This window comes from Oratosquilla oratoria, unplaced genomic scaffold, assembly GCF_046742065.1.
Source record: "Oratosquilla oratoria isolate Oo_2021 unplaced genomic scaffold, ASM4674206v1 SCAFFOLD65, whole genome shotgun sequence".
Taxonomy (NCBI): domain Eukaryota; kingdom Metazoa; phylum Arthropoda; class Malacostraca; order Stomatopoda; family Squillidae; genus Oratosquilla; species Oratosquilla oratoria.
Window position 1 is genome coordinate 511,037 of NW_027467729.1, and position 20,097 is coordinate 531,133.

A 20,097-nucleotide genomic window follows, 5' to 3' on the forward strand; every position below is an offset into this window, starting at 1 on the left:
TATGGCTGGATTATTTCTGCGGCTTTGTCTGTGTTACGATGTGTGCATGTGATTGTTATGTTGTCTGCGTAGGAAGAGATTTGTATTTCTCAGGTGTCTGGCGTGGGTAAGTCATGCATGTATAGATTAAATAGTGTGGGGGATAGAACTGAGCCCTGTGGTACTCCGTTCTTAATGTTTCTGATGTGCGATGATTGGCCATTATAGGACACATAAGCATTCCTACCTGCCAGATAATTGGCCAGCCATCTTTTGGTGTTATTGTGCATGTCTGTGTTATATATTTTATTTGTCAGGTTGTGGCGGGGGATAGCATCAAAAGCTTTACTAATGTCTAATGTTATAAGAAGTGTTCTTTGGTGGGGCCTATCTGAATTGATGCCATCTAAAATTCTTTGTGTGAGGTTTGTCAGAAGAGTGTTTGTGGAGTGTAGTGGCCTAAAACCGTGTTGTGAGTCAGCAAGGGGAATATGTGGTGTGACAAGTTGAAGTATTAGGCGTTCAATGACTTTAGAGGGGGTGCAGAGAAGTGTGATTGGGCGGTGCGATGCTGGGATTGTTGGGTCTTTGTTCGGTTTTGGAATGGTGATTATTTTACCATGCTTCCAGATGTTGGGTATAGTGTTGTGTGAATAGCTGTAGTTTGCAATGTTTGTGAGTGCGTGTATGCCTTGTGGTCCAATGTGTTTTAGGTGGATGTTGCTTATGTTATCAGGGCCACAGGCAGATGAGTGCTTGAGACTATGTATTATGAGTTTTGTCTGACTGTCTATGAAGGGTGTATAGTCTGAGTCTGTGGGAAAGTTTTTCTTACGTCGAATGGTGCGTCGGTCGTCAGGGTGAGAAGTGAGATGGCTTGTCTATGCAAAATGACGTATGAGTGCGTTTGCTTGTTGTCTGTTTGAGGGTAGATTATCTGTTGTTGTGATTATTGCTGTGTGAGAGCGTGTAGTGTTACTGTTGGATAGTGTAATGCTGTTGAGTGTTTTGTACAATTTGCTGGTGTTTGTTTTGTGATCAAGTGTATTGATCAAGTTTTGCCAATTTTGTGTTTTTTGTTCATGTATTTTATTGGCAATCACAGTGTTTAGTGTTTGTATTTGGTCTGCTATGTTATGAGGGATAGGTGTGGGGGTATCGTGTTTAACCCCTTCCATACGGTGCCGCACACGTAGGCGTCATGAGGAGCAAGTGGATTCGCGACGCTGCCATATCGGCGTCTTGATTATATTTATTGTAGTCGCCCCTGTGTTTTTACATTCTCCCAAATGCGCCCTGAATCCCATTCTCTGTGGTTTTCAAAATTCGCGGGTGAAAGAGAGAACGATCGATATAAGCGGCGACTATATTTTATGATAAGAATATTATTACGTGACGTCATACGGCTGGCATCGGCTGCTGCCCGCGAGATTTAAGTCCCGTACTGAAGTGGTTAAGTGTGTCACGTTGTCTCATGAGGCCTTGGATTTCTGGTGTGAAGTTGGGGTTGTGTGATTTTCTGTTGCCTCTAGGGATGTATCTCTTGTCTGCATTTTGTATGATTGTATTAAAAGTGTGCATAGCATTGTTTATGTTTGTGATTGGTGTACTGTTAAGTGTTTCAAAATGTTGTTCTGTCTCTTCAGTAAAAGCTTCCCAGTTAGCTCTCTTGTAATTGGTGTAAGTGTGTCTGTGGCCGAATGGGGTGCATCTTGTTTTGGTGGTGATGATGATTGGAAGGTGGTCAGAACCAAGGGTTCCGACCACTCTCCATGATGTTGTTGGGGTTAGGCAGGGGGAGCAAAAGGTGATATCAGGAGAGGAGGGAGTGTAGAGGGCTTGGTGTGGGATATGTGTATGATTATGTGTGTTGTTCATGATAGTCAATGAGTCAAACTGAGTCTGTATATCAAGCCCTCTGTCTGTGTCAGGGTTGTCGACATACCAGGCAGACGACTTGGCGTTGAAGTCTCCACCCATGATCAGGTTGGGGATTGAGGCTAGTTGGCTAAAATGAGGCCTGAAGGTGTCTGGAACTGTGGGGGATGATTGGGGGGGAATGTACATGTTAACTATTGTCAGTGTTGATTTGTTGCCTGTGCGGATTCGAATGGATTGGATTTCTGTTGTGTTATCTGTGGTAGGGAGGAGAATTTTGGTTGTGGCACTTGTGTCCACAAAACAGATGGAGTGGTGGATCAGGGTGATGAGTCCACCGCCATAGCCGTCAGTCCGGTCTTGTCTGATGGTGGTGTAATTATGAAATGATGGTGTTTTGTGTGAGTGTCTTAGTTTTGTTTCTTGTAAAATCGCAATGTGTATGTTGTGTTGTTTAAGAAAGTGTTCAAGTTCATGTTTTTTCGTGTTAATACCGTCAATGTTGTGTTGTAATATGTTGATGTTGTGTGTTTTGTATGCGTTGTATGTTGCGGTTTGGGGTTGAGGTTGGGGTGGTAGTGGGGAAGGTGTAGGATCTGGGTCAGAGGGGGGGAAAGGAGAGATCGGGGACAAAGGAAGGGGAGTACTAATCGGGGGTAAGGGCAAAGGGAAATTGGGATTGGGTAAGGGTGCTGGCTGTGGTTGGGGAGGTGGGAGTGGGGTTACTGGAGGGCAGGTAGAACATGTCCAAGTGTTTGTGTATTGGTTTGTGTCAGCAAGTGTTGTACAGGTGAGGTGGGCCCAGTTTTTGCACATATTGCACTGAACTGAGCCCTTTGTCTGTCTGCTCGAAGTAATGGGTTTAGAGCATGTTGGGCATGTGTATTTTGTGGTGGGCCCAGGATTGCTCTCTACATCTCCAGCTAAAAGTAGAAGAAGAGGGGTGATCGCCGGAAAATCACCCCTCGGTGCAGAAAAAACGTAATATTGCATGTTGGGAAAAAGGATTGTGGTACTCCCCAAGGTAGGCATAGCTCCTCTTGGGGATCGGTGCCACCTGCGTAGAGCTGATGGCCAGGGGTGGTTGCTGCCGTTTGGCCCCCAACTCTCGGGGTTGGGGGGTGGTCCCACGACGTAGACGCTGCAGCTCCAGGACCAATGATCATGTTTGATACCCATGGTTGCACATGTTACATCATGAGAGATATGTGGCAGTAACCTATTCTTTGAGATCAGTATAAAGTGCAATCCTTTAAGATCTGTATTTTAATGCAATAATAGAATTTAATTACTGGTGCTATTAACCTGTATTGATTGTAATCCATGAGTAATAATGAGATGGAGAGGGGCAGAATTTAAATTATGTAAATAGTGCTAATTGATCTTTATGAAATCTTACCTCATATGTCTTAGAATATGCATGAATAATATATGTAATGAAAGTATAATTGATATATTCACCCAATATATGTATAAATAATTAACCATTATCTTTATCTATCCCTATTTGTGATTTGCGATGACATATAATATTGATAATATTGTAGCAGATATTTTCATTTTGTCACCCACCTTTAATGGATGAGGCAGTGTTTATGAGAATTATTATTGTCCTCCTAGGTCCTTTATTTACTAACTGATTGCTTTAGGTTAGAGGTAGCCATGACAATACTTGGATGTGAATGTGGCAGGAAAGGGATATGTGGAGGTGGAGGTAGAATGTATACCCCACAATCTTACTAATATGTTTGTCATGTGACAGGTTACCTCTTATCAACACTTCCAGATCTTTCTACTCTTTTGTTTTTGTAACAGTTTCACTTCTCATTAAATAATTCAATTGACTAGATAAACACCATATGAGGACGGAGCCTTTATTTGTACGACGTTTCGCTTATTACAGCTTTTTCAAGTACAAGTTGAGATACAAATGCTTGAGATTAAATAAGGGGAAAGGAGGGAACGGGGAAAGAAAAAGGGGGGGGGGAAGGAAGAGGAGGAGGAGGAGGAGGAGGGTGGGGGGATTGGACACTGGGAAAGGATGAGAATGCTGGCCCAAACGTCCGTGGGCGAAATGTCCACAAAGGGTGGTTTAAATATTTAATATTTTGCTGGCCATGGGTATTAGGGGAATAATGTGAGGAGATATGTTAAACATGCCCCTGTTTTGTTCAATAGTGTTCGTTCCTTGAATGATTGCTGCTTCTAAACACTTCCTACGGATTTTGTCTGGTTCCCGCATCAGCAGCTCTGCATTCTTCCAGTCCATAAGATGGTTTTCCTTGTTTCTATGTGTCACACATGCATTGGTGGTGACATCATGCCTGACGTCGTAACGGTGTTCACGTATTCGTGTATTCAGGTCGCGTGACGTTTCTCCGATGTAAACTTTATCACATCCCGAACACGGAATACAATAAACACCGGCTTTGGTGCCCGGTGTCTGGTTGTTGTGTGTTTCCGTCTTCGTGATGTCTTTTATTGTTCTGCTTGTCTGGCACACTATTTCCAAGTTGGTGGTTCTTAAAAGACGTGTCAGGTTGGTGGCAACGTCGCCGGTTGGCAACACGAGACGTCTAGTTGTGCTGTCCTGCTGCCTACGGCTTTCCCGAATCTTAGCGGCCTGCTGTTTGCAATTATCTAAAAGAAACTCTGGAAATTTTAGTGTTAAAAAGGTCTCTTTAATAAACCTGCACTCTTCTTCTAAGTATTTTGCACTACATATCCTAAATGCCCTAAGGAAAAAACCTATTACTACTCCTCTCTTGGTCCTTATATCATGGTGGGAGTAGAAATGAATTAAATCATTTTTGTTGGTGGGCTTTCTATACACTTTGAATTCAAGTTGGTTACCGTACTTAAAGATGTGTGTGTCCAGGAAAGGAAGAGAATCGTGGATTTCTTCCTCTAGGGAAAACTGAATGGTGGGCTCCACTTTGTTTAAGGCAAAGACCCAGAAGGTACGTTCGAGCTCTAGCAGAGCTAGCCAAGGATTCTTCCATCAGAATCACCACCGCTGACAAGGGAGGTGGAGTAGTGGTGATGGACAGTTCAGACTACGAGAGGAAGATGAAATATCTGCTCAGTGATGTTAATACATATCGTGAAGTCTCCCAGGCAGAAGTAGACAACGAGACGAAGAACTTCGCATACAAGGTAAGAAAAATTCTCAAAAGTTCAGATGCAGGTAAAAAGCTCCTTCACTTATTGCCAAATCTCCCACGCACAGCTACGATGTATGGTCTGCCCAAAACACACAAAAATGATATTCCAATGAGACCTATAACATCAGGGATAGGGAGTGCTCCCCACAGATTAGCAGGTACGTTGGCCAGATATCTGTCCCCCCTCCTGGGAACCATCAGTGGAGCTCATCTCAGACACTCAGGGGACCTACTAGACAGAATCCGAGATATCTCCGCCAGAAACAAGAAGTTGGCCAGCCTGGACGTGAAAAGTCTCTTCACATGTGTCCCCTCGGATAAGGTAATACAGCTCCTTAGGGATAGAATCGAGAAGGAGAAAATCGACTTCCCCCTGCCCCCCCAACCATTTTGTCGATTTGATCAAACTTTGTGTTGAATTTAATTATTTTAAATTCCAGGACAGTTTCTTCCACCAGAAATTTGGCATGGCCATGGGCTCTCCATTAAGTGCAGTCCTGGCTAATTTATTCATGGAATTGCTGGAAACAGGACCCTTTGCCAACATCGTTCCCGAGCATGTGACCTGGCTGCGATATGTGGACGATATCTTACTCGTCACACCCAGGCGTTTCAATCTTCAGCGCTTGCAGACGGCCTTAAACAAAGTGGAGCCCACCATTCAGTTTTCCCTAGAGGAAGAAATCCACGATTCTCTTCCTTTCCTGGACACACACATCTTTAAGTACGGTAACCAACTTGAATTCAAAGTGTATAGAAAGCCCACCAACAAAAATGATTTAATTCATTTCTACTCCCACCATGATATAAGGACCAAGAGAGGAGTAGTAATAGGTTTTTTCCTTAGGGCATTTAGGATATGTAGTGCAAAATACTTAGAAGAAGAGTGCAGGTTTATTAAAGAGACCTTTTTAACACTAAAATTTCCAGAGTTTCTTTTAGATAATTGCAAACAGCAGGCCGCTAAGATTCGGGAAAGCCTTAGGCAGCAGGACAGCACAACTAGACGACTCGTGTTGCCAACCGGCGACGTTGCCACCAACCTGACACGTCTTTTAAGAACCACCAACTTGGAAATAGTGTGCCAGACAAGCAGAACAATAAAAGACATCACGAAGATGGAAACACACAACAACCAGACACCGGGCACCAAAGCCGGTGTTTATCGTATTCCGTGTTCGGGATGTGATAAAGTTTACATCGGAGAAACGTCACGCGACCTGAATACACGAATACGTGAACACCGTTACAACGTCAGGCATGATGTCACCACCAATGCATGTGTGACACATAGAAACAAGGAAAACCATCTTATGGACTGGAAGAATGCAGAGCTGCTGATGCGGGAACCAGACAAAATCCGTAGGAAGTGTTTAGAAGCAGCAATCATTCAAGGAACGAACACTATTGAACAAAACAGGGGCATGTTTAACATATCTCCTCACATTATTCCCCTAATACCCATGGCCAGCAAAATATTAAATATTTAAACCACCCTTTGTGGACATTTCGCCCACGGACGTTTGGGCCAGCATTCTCATCCTTTCCCAGTGTCCAATCCCCCCACCCTCCTCCTCCTCTTCCTTCCCCCCCCCTTTTTCTTTCCCCGTTCCCTCCTTTCCCCTTATTTAATCTCAAGCATTTGTATCTCAACTTGTACTTGAAAAAGCTGTAATAAGCGAAACGTCGTACAAATAAAGGCTCCGTCCTCATATGGTGTTTATCTAGTCAATCTTGTCGGCAGACTGCCACTTTTAAGCAAATAATTCAATGGTGGCCTTTTCAAGTTATTTTCCATTTCCAAAACTTTGCATTTCTTCTTACAATATTGAAATTAATTTTCTATTCTTAGACCTAAGTGCATAGAGGGTTTAGGAAGAAATGTCAATGTAATAGTACTGGGAGACCTTAATGCTAGGGTGGGAAATGGTCCAAACGATGGAGTGGTTGGGAAGTGTGGAGTTCCAGGAAAGAATCGTAGTGAAGAGTTGATGGTGGAAATGTGTCTAGAAAGAGAGTTGATGATAGCAAATACAGTGTTTCGGAAGAAAGTCAAGCATAAGTACACATGGGAGAGGGTGGTGGAGGGAAGGGTGGTAGATAGAGCGCTAATGGATTATGTAGTGGTAAATAGGATTATGATAGGAAGAGTTAAGGATGTACATGTGCTAAGGGGGGAGGGTGGGGGAATATCAGATCATTTTTTGGTGGAAGGTAAGTTGAGAGTGGAGGATAGATGGAGAAAGAGGAAAGGGACAAAAGGTAGGGAGGTTCTTAGAGTGAACTCCTTGAATGAAAAGGAAAAGGAGAAGGAGTACGGAATGAAGCTGAAGGAGGAGTGGGAGGGAGTAAAGGATGGAGTAGAGATGGGTATGGAGGAGGAATGGGGATGGTTCAAGGAGGGAGTCATAAAGTGTGCAAGGATGGTGTGTGGAACAAGAAGGACAGGGGGAAATAGAAGAAAGGGTAGTGAATGGTGGGATGAGGAAACAAAGAAGGTTGTAGAAGAGAAGAAGCGAGCATTCACAGATTGGTTACAAAAGAGGACGAGGGAGTCATATGCGACGTACAAAGAAAAGAAAAGAGAAGTAAAGCAAAAGGTAAAGGTTGCAAAGAGGAGAGCAGATGTGAAATGGGGTAAGAGTATGACAGAAAATTTTGAAAGTAATAAAAAGATGTTTTGGAAAGAAATTAAGAGAGGAAGAGGAGGCGAATCAAGTAGAGAAGAAAAGGTAAAAGGTGCAGATAGAGAGATGATAATGGAAGAGAAGGCAGTAAGGGGAAGATGGGCAGAATATTTTAGGGAGTTGCTAAATGTGAAGGAGGATAGGGAAGGAAAGATAGCTGCAGTGGGAAATGCGAAGAAAATGAGAGTGATGAGTAAGGAGAATGGAGGAGAAATAAGGTAGGATGAGGTGAAGGCAGTTGTTAAGATGATGAAAGCAGGTAAGGCACCTGGTCTGGATGGATGCCATGCAGAATGTCTGAAAAAGGGAGGTCAAGTGATGGTGGACTGGTTGGTGAGGTTATTTAATGTTTGCTGGAGAGAGGGTAAAGTACCGGAGGACTGGAGGAGTGCCTGTATAGTTCCTCTTTACAAGGGAAAAGGGGACAAGTGTGAATGTAGTAGTTTCAGAGGGATTAGCTTGTTAAGTGTAGTTGGGAAGGCTTATGGGAGGATCTTGATTGAGAGGATTAGGAGAGGAACAGGAGTAATTGGTGAGGAACAGTGTGGATTTAGGACAGGTAGAGGTTGTGTAGATCAGATCTTTGTGGTAAGACAGATATGTGAGAAGCTATAGGAAAGGGGAAGGATGTTTTTTGGGCTTTTATGGATCTGGAAAAGGCTTATGATAGGGTAGACAGAAAGGCACTGTGGGAGGTTATGCAGATTTATCGGATAGGAGGAAAGCTTTTGGGAGCTGTCAAGAGTTTTTATGAGAGTAGTAGAGCTTGTATCAGGATTGGAAATGGAGAGAGTGAGTGGTTTGAGGTAAAGCTGGGACTTTGTCAAGGATGTGTTATGTCGCCCTGGCTGTTCAACTTATACATGGATGGGGTGGTGCGAGAGGTGAATGCAAGGGTAGTGGGTCAGGGATTGGAGATGGTTAAAGAAAATGGAGAAAAGTGGGAGGTGAGCCAGCTGTTGTTTGCGGACGACACTGCGCTTGTGGCAGGATCGGAGGAGGGATTGAGGAAGCTGGTGGCAGAGTTTGGGAGAGTATATGATAGAAGAAAGCTAAAGATAAATGTGGGTAAAAGTAAGGTGATGAGATGTACAAGGGGTGAAAGTGGCAGTAGACTGGAAGTGAACAAGGGAGAGCGACTGGAGGAAGTGGATAGTTTTAGATACTTGGGTGCAAGTGTAGCAGGAAAAGGTGGAGTGAAGGTGGAGGTAGAATGTAGATTGAGAGAAGCGAGTAAATGCCTTGGTGGATTAAAGAGTGTAATGAGGAATAAACATTTAGGAATGGATGCGAAGGAGTGATTGTGCCAACAGCACTGTATGGGGCAGAAACGTGGAACATAAGAGAAGAAGAGAGAAGGAGTTTGAATGTGTTTGAGATGAGGTGTCTGAGAAGTATGGTGGGGGTTACTAGGCTAGATAGAATGAGAAATGAGGAGGTGAGGAGGAGAACAGGGGTGGAAAAGGAGCTGGGAGATAGGGTTGATGAAAGAATATTAGGATGGTTTGGACACATGGAAAGTATGAGTGAAGAAAGACTAGTAAAAGAGGTATGGAAGGCAGATGTGGAGGGAGTGAACATGAGGGGACGTCCTAGGATGAGGTGGATGGATGGGGTGAAGGGGGCTTTGGGGAAGAGGGGAATGTCTGTTGAGGAAGGAAGGGAGAGGACGGAAGACAGAGGTGAGTGAAGAATGGTTGTATATGGATGATGTTGTGATTGCATGAGGAGGAATGGGCGGGGGGTGGGGGTGAGGTAGTATGTGTGAGCAAATTTTGACGCAGCCCGAAGGGATTTCTCCCCGTCCTCTCCTTATATGCAAGGGGGGATGGAGAGGGGGGGTCGCCGATAATATGAAGCGGCCTTGCTGTGGATGTGCTGTGTCTTGCGACACTGCTTCTGACCCAGGGCGGTGGGCAAGGTGCAGGGATGACCCGTCATCCAGGAGGTGCTCAGATGAGAGGGAGGGTGGGAGGGGTGTGGAGTGTATTTAGGGATGAAATGGGTGGGAGTGTTTTTGTGCCTTTACCTTTTTGGCTACCTCCCTTGAAAGGGGGAAAAAGCCTTGGTATATGTATGTATGTATGTATTCTTAGACCTAAGCACAATATCTAGACCTTTTGGCAATAACATCCAGTCTTCCTCATCTTTCACTCTTCTCATGATATTTGCATGCTTGCCATAACTTCTATCATGTTTTACACAGATAAGGAACATTACATGTACTGATCTTTGTGGGACTCTGCCAGTCACTGCATTTCATCCTCATATCTTATCTATTAATACTATCCCTGTGTATCTGGCCTTGCATGAAAAGATCATATGTATGTATACATATGAATGGAGGCCTCCCCTCTGATATCATCAGTGATATTCCTTACCTCCAGACAACCATGACTCAAAGAAACAACCAAAACTGAAATTAAAGGACCAATGCCTTCCATTAGACAAGAGCCCTGAAACTGTGGACTTCATCTCTAATACTCACACTTTTTTTTCCTAGTCAAGAATTTCACAGCGAGAATCAAGGAGCAAAAACACACAAGATCAGTAGCAAGTGCAGGTTTTGGTCAGAAGGAAGAAACCAATCAAGTCTACACACAGTTCATAAGAACCATGATAAACTATGCATCCTCAGCATGGTTCCTTATAATCATGAAAATAAAAATATGCATCCCACAAACTACACAAAAGAATGCACTGCAAAAAATAACAGTATGCGCTAAAACCACACCAAAAGAACACCTACCTGAGAGTAAATGCAGGCAAAAATAGGATGATAAGATGTACAAGGAGTGATGATGGTGGTGGGCTGGACGTGAGCTTGAGGGATGAAAAGTATTGGAGTAAGTGAAGATCAAAGCATACTGAAGGATCAGAGAAAACTCAGGTGGTTTAGACATGTGGAAAGAATGACTGATAAAAGACTAGCAAAGAACGTGGAAATGAGAAGTGGATGGAGTGATTCTAAGAGAAAACTCAAGAATGAGATAAATGGATGGGGAGAATGGGAGTTTTGGATGCATATATAATGTCTGTCAAGCAGAGAAGAGTGCAAAAGATAGGAGTGAATGGAGGGAGATTGTAAATGAATGGGCAATGGGGAACAAATGATGTTCTTATTAGTTTCATAAGTTATTTCAAGTGGATGAAGGGGGGGGGGTCATCATATCATGAAGAGGTGGGGGTAAGCCAGCTCCAACTGGCAGGACCTACTGAGGAAGAACAGTGCCTTGCTGCATTGTCTATGATCCAAGCAGTACAGTGGGGGCAGGGATAACCCTTCATCCCAGAATTCCTAAGATGGGAAGGGTAATTTGATGGGTTTTAATTGTGCATGATGTGGATGAGAACTTTCATTCAGCTACCCCCTGAAATGGATGAAAAAGCCTTGTGTGTATATGTATATGTGCATGTCTGTCAATCATAACGACATCACCCATCTACCTTCTTTCAATGACCCTCCAAAGCTGTCTCCAAAACTCAATGTTCTTTTCATAAGGAGTAAGGGTGATACCCTCCACTTCTTCTAGATGTGCTAAACCACGTCTCCAGTCAAGAAAACTCCTTCGCTCAGCTTCTGCTAACTCCTCAGCAGTAGTAATTACATTCCACATGGGTCTGTAATGTACAAATAGATATTTTTTTCTGAAAATAAGTTCATATGGAATAAAAGGGACATTACTTTAATAAGGAATAACATTTACTTTCAAGAATACTACTCTTACCTTCAGAATTCAAATCACAAATTACCTTCGAGGAATGCGCAATAGGCTCCTATTTGCATCTTGGGCTTCATGTATCTTAATTTTCTCATCATCTGATACTATTCCAAGCTTAGATGATGGCTTAACAAGTTGTACATTTAACTTCTCAGCCTGGAACAATCATTCAATAGGAAATTTTAAAACATATGCCAATCAGAATTTTTTTTTAATATCCATTAACACTATATCTTCCAGTTGCAAAGATAGATTCACAAATAAATCATTATAAAATATCCCTGCAAAAATATACCACATATCAAACCTGAAATTCTGTTCCAGCAAGCTCAGCTGTAGCAAGAAATTCATCCACTTGTGACTGCTCAGTGATTGACTGGAAGTTTATTCGGTTCCAGTTTTGTCCATCTTCCAACTCTGTGGTATGAAACTGACAGAAAAAGCACAGGTGTTGAATGACTTCTATAACAATGATAAATACATTCATATACCAAAAAGCCCTTTCCGCCTTACAAGGGATTGTCCCAGTCAAAGCATACACCCACACTACACTCATCCAAAAAACCACTGAAGATGACCACAAACAATTCATAAACACTACAGAGATGGAGCACTGATTAATAACAGGATGCACCAAAACCACCTGTACTGGACACCTACAGTTAGCATGGACCATTTTCTAAACGTCTGGAATATGTATAATGGTCCACGTTTTTGGGACCCATGTGATATCTCATTCACAAAAAACGTGTGGGAGAAAGTGACTAATTGGCAACCTTCAGTCATCCACCCATGCAATACACACGTGAGACAAAGCCAGCCAGTGTGCGACTGTCCTTCAGTGGAAATGTTTTATTTTTTTTTTGCATTGTCACTACAAAGGATTACAAAGGCGGAGCATGCCGACAGGAGACCTTTTGGTCCATATCTAGGTCGGATTCGAAGAAAAAAAAAAAAACCATAATAAAATAATAAATAAAAACTATAATAATGTAAATAACAAATAAAATACATAAATAAATGCATAGGTATAGTTAAATAATAAACAAGCAGGTAAATAGTAAATAATAATAAACTGACATATAACTAATAATAAATGAAAATCAGACAGACAAATGATAAAACAAAAACAAATAATATAAAATAAATTATAATCATTACAACATCTTGCTTAGGTGTTTATCTAAATGATTCTTAAAGCTTCGAACTGAACTACATTGCACTACCTGTGCAGGAAGTTTATTCCATTCATTAACTACACGGTTGGCAAAGTTGTTTCTACCTACTTCCAAATTGAATCTATTTCTGGACAGTTTGAGACCATTGTTTCTTGTCTGATTCTCATTCAATGTGAAAATTTTGTCACTTTTGATGTTGTCAATTCCCTTTAAAATCTTAAAAGACCTGTATCAAGTCACCTCTGAGTCTATGCTTTTTTAGGGAAAACAGATTCATATGTTTTAGTCGATTTTCGTATGATTTAATTTTGATATTTGGAATCAGTTTTGTGGCTCGATGTTGTACTTTTTCCAGTCTGTCAATGTCATTCATGAGATTTGGTGACCATACGGAAACTGCATATTCCAAATGTGGACGAACTAACGATTTATATAGCTTGTTAATGAGTGATGGACTTTTGAAATCAAAAGATCGTGCAATCAGTCCTAGAATCTTATTTGATTTCTCAGAGGCTGAAATACACTGCTTGGATGAATTGAGGTTGTTACTGATAATTACACCGAGATCTTTTTCACTATCCACTTTTGTTAACGAATTTCCAAATAACTTGTAATCGTACTTACTGTTATTTTTACCTATGTGCATTACCTTGCATTTACTTGTGTTAAATTTCATTAGCCACTTTTCAGACCATTGCTGTAATTTATCTAAATCTTCTTGAATATCTAATTGGATTGAGTGATCATTTGCCACTCCGCACAGTTTTGTATCATCAGCAAATTTGGAAACAGTAGATTTAAGTCCATGGTCTATATCATTTATATATACTGTACTATGAATAGAAGTGGTCCAAGAACGGAACCCTGAGGAACTCCACTTGTAACATTTTTCCATCTAGAAGTTTTTCCATTTAAAACAACTCTCTGTTTTCGACCATTCAACCAATTACTAGTCCAACCTAATAGGCTACCACTTATTCCGTGTAAAGCTAATTTAGTAAGTAGTCTTTCGTGGGGGACGGTATCAAAAGCTTTTGCAAAGTCTAGATATATTAAATCTATATTGTTTCTTTTGTCATAATTCGAGATAGCTGTACTGTAGAATTCGAGTAAGTCAAACTTATAGGCCTATAATTATTTGGCTTCTTTTTGTCACCTTTTTTGAATATGGGAGTAACATTAGCTAGCTTCCATTCTCTTGGGACATCTCCGGATATGATGGATTTCTTGAAAATAATTTCTAATGGAACAACAATATAATTTTTAATTTCCTTTAAGATTCTTGTATGCCAACCGTCAGGCCCTGGTGTTTTATTAACTTTGAGTTTATCTATACACCTTTTAATTTTTTCTTTTGTTATATTTACTGTAGTGAGCAAGTTTACCCTAGACTTTTCACAGGTTTCAGTTTGGAATTCACTTTGAGGTGTTTCGTTTACGAATACCGAGCTAAAATAATTGTTTAAGATATTACACATTCCTTCATTTGAATATTCAAGTTGACCGTCAGCAGATAATAGTGGACCAATGTGATTCCTAACAACCTTTTTATCTTTAATGTAACTATAGAATTCTTTGGGATTCTCTTTGGATTTATCAGCGATGTTCACTTCGTATTGTTGTTTTCTTTTTCTTATTGTCTTTTTCAAATCTCTCCGTATTGATACATAACTTTCATAGTCATTAGATGCACCCGAGCACTTATATTTCTTATAAGCCTGTCTCTTTTTAGCAATACTTTTTTCAGTTTCTTTGTCGAGCCACTTTGGGCGAGCCTGATTTGGGGGACGTCTGTCCTTAAAAGGAATGTAAGTTTGAATCATCTTAGTGAGCGTATTTTGAAATATTTCCCACATCTGATCTACAGGTCTTTCATTTAATTTTGCCTCCCAATCTGTAAGCTGAAGCTCCTGACGTAGTCCTATGAACTGAGCTTTACTGAAATCGGGTATTTTAGAAACACAAGTATCTTGCTAATATCTCATGGCCTGACACAACTGATTGACGAGCCCACTAGAATAACAGGCACATCCAGGTCCATCATAGATCAAATCCTGGTCTCCGATCGTAACAAGATAACGCAGTCTGGTGCTTGTGATTATGGTCTTAGTGACCACAAGCTCATATATTGTACTAGGAAAGCTAGGAAGACGATTTTCAACAAGCACAACACAGTGAAGCTTCGTTCCATGAAGCATTACTCACGAGAACATTTTGTAGATGAACTGGGTAGGACAGACTGGTTGCCAGTTTTAATTTGTACCGATGTTTATAAGGCTTGGTCTAATTCTAAGTACACATTTCTTACTATTATAGATAGAGTAGCGCCTCTCAAAGAGATACGAATAAAACAGAGGACGGAGCCATGGATGACTAATGAAATACTGGGTTTAATTAGAGATAGAGACAGATTTATTGCCAGATTTAGGAAAAGTGGAAATCAGGAGGACTATAATGGCTTTCTCTACTATAGGAATCAGGTGAATTATTGGAAGGATAAAGCCAAAGCTGATTACTGTACTAAGATGGTGCACCAGAACAAACACGATCCAAGGAAGCTTTGGCAAACACTGAAGACCCTAGAAGTTCACACAAAGCCTAGTAACAAAGTAGACAGGATAGGACTCTTGATAAACGGTGAGCTCAACTCTGATAGGAACACCATAGCCAATCACTTCAACACCTTTTTCACAACCATTGCCACAAAACTAGTTAAATCCCTCCCTACAGGTTCTGGGAAGTTTGGGCTGAGGTACGTTCAGGAGTATTATAAGGACAAGTCCTCAAAGTGTTTCAAACTGCATAAGACCACTCAATAAGAAGTGTTTAAATTACTGGCTAGCATAAGTGCCAATAAGGCTACAGGGTTAGACGACATTCCTGCGAGGTTTGTTAACCCCTTCCATACGGTGCCGCACACGTAGGCGTCATGGGGAGCGAGTGTATTCGCGAGGCTGCCATATCGGCGTCTTGATTATATTTATTGTAGTCGCCCCTCCATACTGACATTCTTTCTAATTCTTTAGTAATCGCATTTTCTATGGTTATCAAAATTCATGGGTGAAGAGAGAACGATCGATATAAGCGGTGACTATATTTTATGATGCGAGTATTATTACGACACGTCGTACGGCTGGCATTGGTTGCTGCCACCGAGATCTAAGTCCATGACGCCTACGTGTGCGGCACCGTATGGAAGGGGTTAAGGATGGAGCCTCAATTATTACTCCCCCAATAACCCACATAATAAATTTGTCTATTGGTTCAGGATTTATCCCAAGCGACATGAAAAGGGCTCGGGTAACACCTCTTTACAAGAAAAATGCAAAAACTGAGGCAGGTAACTACAGGCCTGTTTCAATTCTAGGTATTATTTCGAAGGTCTTGGAACATACCGTATACAATCAGATACCTACCTCAGGGAACGTAATCTACTATACGGTATGCAATCTGGTTTTAGAACGAACTACTCAACAGACACCAGCTTAATATACCTTTACGATCTGATAAAATAGGAATGCGACAGAGGTAATTACACGGGTTTAGTCTTGTTGGATCTTCAAAAGGCATTTGATACAGTGGACCACGATATTTTATTAAAAAAACTTCAGGCATTAGGAGTGGCGAATATTGGCTGGTTCAAGTCCTACCTTACAGGTCGCAATCAACTAGTACAGGTAAATGAAGCCCGCTCAGATGACAGAGAGATAACTTGTGGTGTACCACAAGGTTCAATTCTAGGACCGCTACTGTTCCTGATCTATATTAATGACATGCCAGGTGCGGTGAACTGTAAGTTACTGCTATTTGCAGACGACTCCGCTCTAATTGTCTCAGGTAGGGACCCAGTTGAAGTAGAGGAGAAACTGAGTGTCAAACTGTCATCAGTCAAGGACGGGCTCATAGATAATAGGCTGTCCTTACACCTCGGTAAAACGGAAAGTATTGTCTTCGCATCCACACCCAACCTCAGGAAATGCAGCGATGTACAGGTCAGATGTGGGGTTAATGTCTTGGAGTCAAAACAAGAGGTAACCTATCTTGGAATACCCTTAGATCAGTCCCTCTCAGGGAATGCTATAACAGATAAGATTGCTTCCAAGTGTTCACATAAAGTCAAATTTTTGTACAGAAAAGCCAGAAATTTTGATCTGGAAACAAAGAAGCTTCTGGTCTCAGCCTTGTTACAACATCCCTTTGATTACGCTTGTAGCTCTTGGTACAGTAGTCTGAGCAGAAAAAACCAGTCCCGGCTACAGGTTACACAGAATAAGATAATTAGATTCATACTAAACCTACCTCAACGTAGTCATATTGGTATTGAAGAATTTAGCAAGGTAGGAATGTTACCAGTAAAATATCGTGTCCAGCAGCTGAAACTAAACCAGGTTTACAATGTCATTCATAATTCTGCTCCCTCATATGTGAGCTGTAATTTTACATTATCGGCTGAGAACCGAACCCGGAACAGTCAAGGTGTCTCTTATTGTACCTCATGCAGGTCCCTTCACCAAAAACAGTTTTCACTTCACAGGTGCTCAACTATGGAACTCACTACCTGTGTCCATTAAGAAGACAAATAGCAAGGTTACCTTCAAGAAAAAAGTCAAGGGTTACTATATGTCTCAGCTATGGACAGAGAACAGCCTTGATTTTGTGTACTACTAGCTTAGTGAGGGATACCTGATTCCATGAGTAATACCATCCATATCTGCGTCACTCATAACTGTTTCTGACCTCCCCTCCCCCCTTTTTTCAGAAGTTTGGTTCAGCATAACAATGATTGATGTTTACAAATTGGTTTCCACCTTTGTTTTGCCAGTCATAATATGGCATATGTCTCAGGTAGGTTCCGAGAACAGTTATGATCTGACCTTTTTCCTCATTCTCCTTGTTGTTTTACTCATTCGAGTACTGGTCCCCTGTACCCACCTCTGGTGCTTCAGGTTATAATGTACTACTCATAGTAATTGCCCACTCCGTCCTGAGATTCAGGTAAAATGTTAGATTTAATTAATAGGTGACCCTAGCTGCAGTGTAGGATTCGCTATAACTACATGTTGTTACAGATGTAGAATATTGTAGTATATCATTAATGGTCCTACTCTGATATAGTACTCACTCATACATGTTGATACAGATGTAGAAAAATGCAGTATATTATTAATGGTACTACTCCGATATAGTACTCACTCATACTGTTTTGTTACAGTTTAACATTATTTTGTTGTTCCTTTGCTTAATGCAATGTTCCTTTTGGATGGTGCTCAAATATTTGGACTCAATGTTCCTATGTGTACAAACATTTCAGTAATATTAGCAAAACTATAACAATGTTTATGTGTCATATGTGTACTGACTGGTATTACTCATGAGTGTCTCTGGTCCCCTCAACCCCCTATGTATGTTTGTCCGTGTGACTTAATGTAGAAAAATAACCTGATGAGGACCACAATGGAAATAAGCGTTCATGCTTTTTGTGTTATCCTCGGCAATTTACATTTGTTATTTCGAACTGTGTGTTCTTGTCATTGTTTGCACTTCATGTACATTGATTTATTGCCAAATAAAGTCTATCTATCTATCTCTTTTACATGCTGAATTAAGTAATTGTCACCAAGAAAATCAATCAAGCGACTACCTATATGGCCATGTTCAAGGGTCATCCAATCAATGTCAGTAAAATTGAAATCACCCAATATCAATCAATCCCGGTTGCAGAAACTAGACAGTTCTTGAAATAACAGTTTGTCGTCTGCTAATGATAATGTCTTTGGCCTATATATTACAACCTATATTCAGTTTTTTGTCCATTTGTTTGGGTTAACTCAACCCACAAACTATCATATGCATCCTGTTTCACTTTCTCTAAAACACAAGCATGAACATTGTTTTTAACGTACAACAGAACACTCCCACCTTTCTTGTGGTTTCTATCCTGATGAAAGTGTTTAAATCTCGCAATATTAAATTCAGCTTCGAACTCTGTACCATTTAACCATGTCTCAGTTATTCCTATCATATCGAGATTTTTGCTTTTGACATACGCCTTTATTTCTTGAAATTTGTTTTTAATACTACGAGCATTAAAGTACATGGTTTTAAGAAACTCGTGATTATTTCTTTTTGACACATTTTGAGTTTCAATATAATGTCTTACATTATCATTTTGTTTTTTATTTATACCTTGCTCTATATTATTATTTGGTCCTTCATTGATATTCTTCATTTTTTCTCATGGTGTTCACTGACTTTTGGGGTGTGCCTTGCCCTTTGTGTGATGCCTGGAAATCACACAGCACTTGATAACATTGTGATAGTGATTGAATTACACAAAGTGGGAAAGAATAATTGAGAAATAGCCAAGGCAACTGGTGTGACTGAGTGTACTTTGTCCTAACTAGGGCTGCGGAGTCGGAGTCGGAGGGAGTTGGAGTCGGAGTCAGATTTCTAAGAGTACTAGGAGTCTGAGTCGGAATTTTTTATCCGACTCCGACTCCTTAAGTCCAATAAAATTATTTTTTTAACATGGTTTCCCTGTTTGGTTTTACCAGTTGCACAATTTAGCAGTTTTTGTATGGTTTTGCTTTTATTTTTGGAGGCAATAGTGAGTGTGTGCAGTGTATATGTACACTAAGTGGTCTCTCCAGATGGAAACAAAAAACAATCCATCAATAATAAAAAAAAAAAAAAAAATACACAATACTGACAAGCTATCGTTGTCAGTCTGGGTAAAAGTGTTTGTGGTCATATATTTGTAGTTGTTTCCTGTAAGGAGAGTGAAACTATATATACATTGTGTATATATATGTATATATATATATATAATATTTTGTACTATACTGCAATGCTTTTACTTCAACATAAATAAACATCAATTCGTGCTGCCACCATGTGATGGCATTGTGTGCTACTAGTACTAACTAATGTAAACAAACAGCTGCAGATTCTGCCTGAAGCAGTGTCTCCCAGTGAATTTTCTTTTCCTTCATTTTCGGTAGTTTTATCACATTCTCCTTTAATAGAAATATGCTAGATTATGATAAAGCTACTTCAGAATATGAAAATCATACATTTATCAAAGAAATTTAGTGGTTTGAAAAATACGAAATAGAAACAGGCTACTGATCATGGTTACTAGTGAATACAATAGGCCTACAAGTGAAGCAATGAAAAATAGAAATCAGAGTAAAGAAAATCACGAACCAATTTAATCTAATTCAAAACTGATTATGCTATAAAGACAATTGCAAATTAGGCCTAAGTGTACCAGATATTAATGCTTTAACCCATAACCATAATTCTATCTATCTATATACAAAAGGCTTTTTCCCCCTTATCAGGGAGGTAGCCAAGTCAAAAGGCAAAGGCATAAACCCACTCCCACCCATCATCCCTTCTACCCTCACATCTTAGCTCCTCGTGGATGACGGGTCATCCCTGCATCCTGCCCACCACCCTGGGTCAGAAGCAATCCAGGACACAGCAC

At 40.7% G+C, this 20,097-nt stretch overlaps 1 protein-coding gene across 4 annotated transcripts in view; it reads right to left on the bottom strand.

Moving 5' to 3' along the window:
- The window catches only part of Ns3 (nucleostemin 3), a 201,248-nt gene that overhangs the window by 173,528 nt on the left and 7,623 nt on the right, over positions 1-20,097 (bottom strand). For 3 of the 4 annotated variants that reach the window (XM_076182469.1, XM_076182468.1, XM_076182467.1), the window contains exons 2-4: positions 11,738-11,860; positions 11,462-11,586; positions 11,156-11,329 (exon numbers count right to left, since the gene is read on the bottom strand). In XM_076182469.1, the coding sequence (XP_076038584.1) occupies positions 11,156-11,329; positions 11,462-11,586; positions 11,738-11,860 (422 nt within the window). Of the gene's footprint in view, positions 1-11,155; positions 11,330-11,436; positions 11,587-11,737; positions 11,861-20,097 lie in introns of those variants that run through there. The other variant, XM_076182470.1, reaches the window with a different exon arrangement.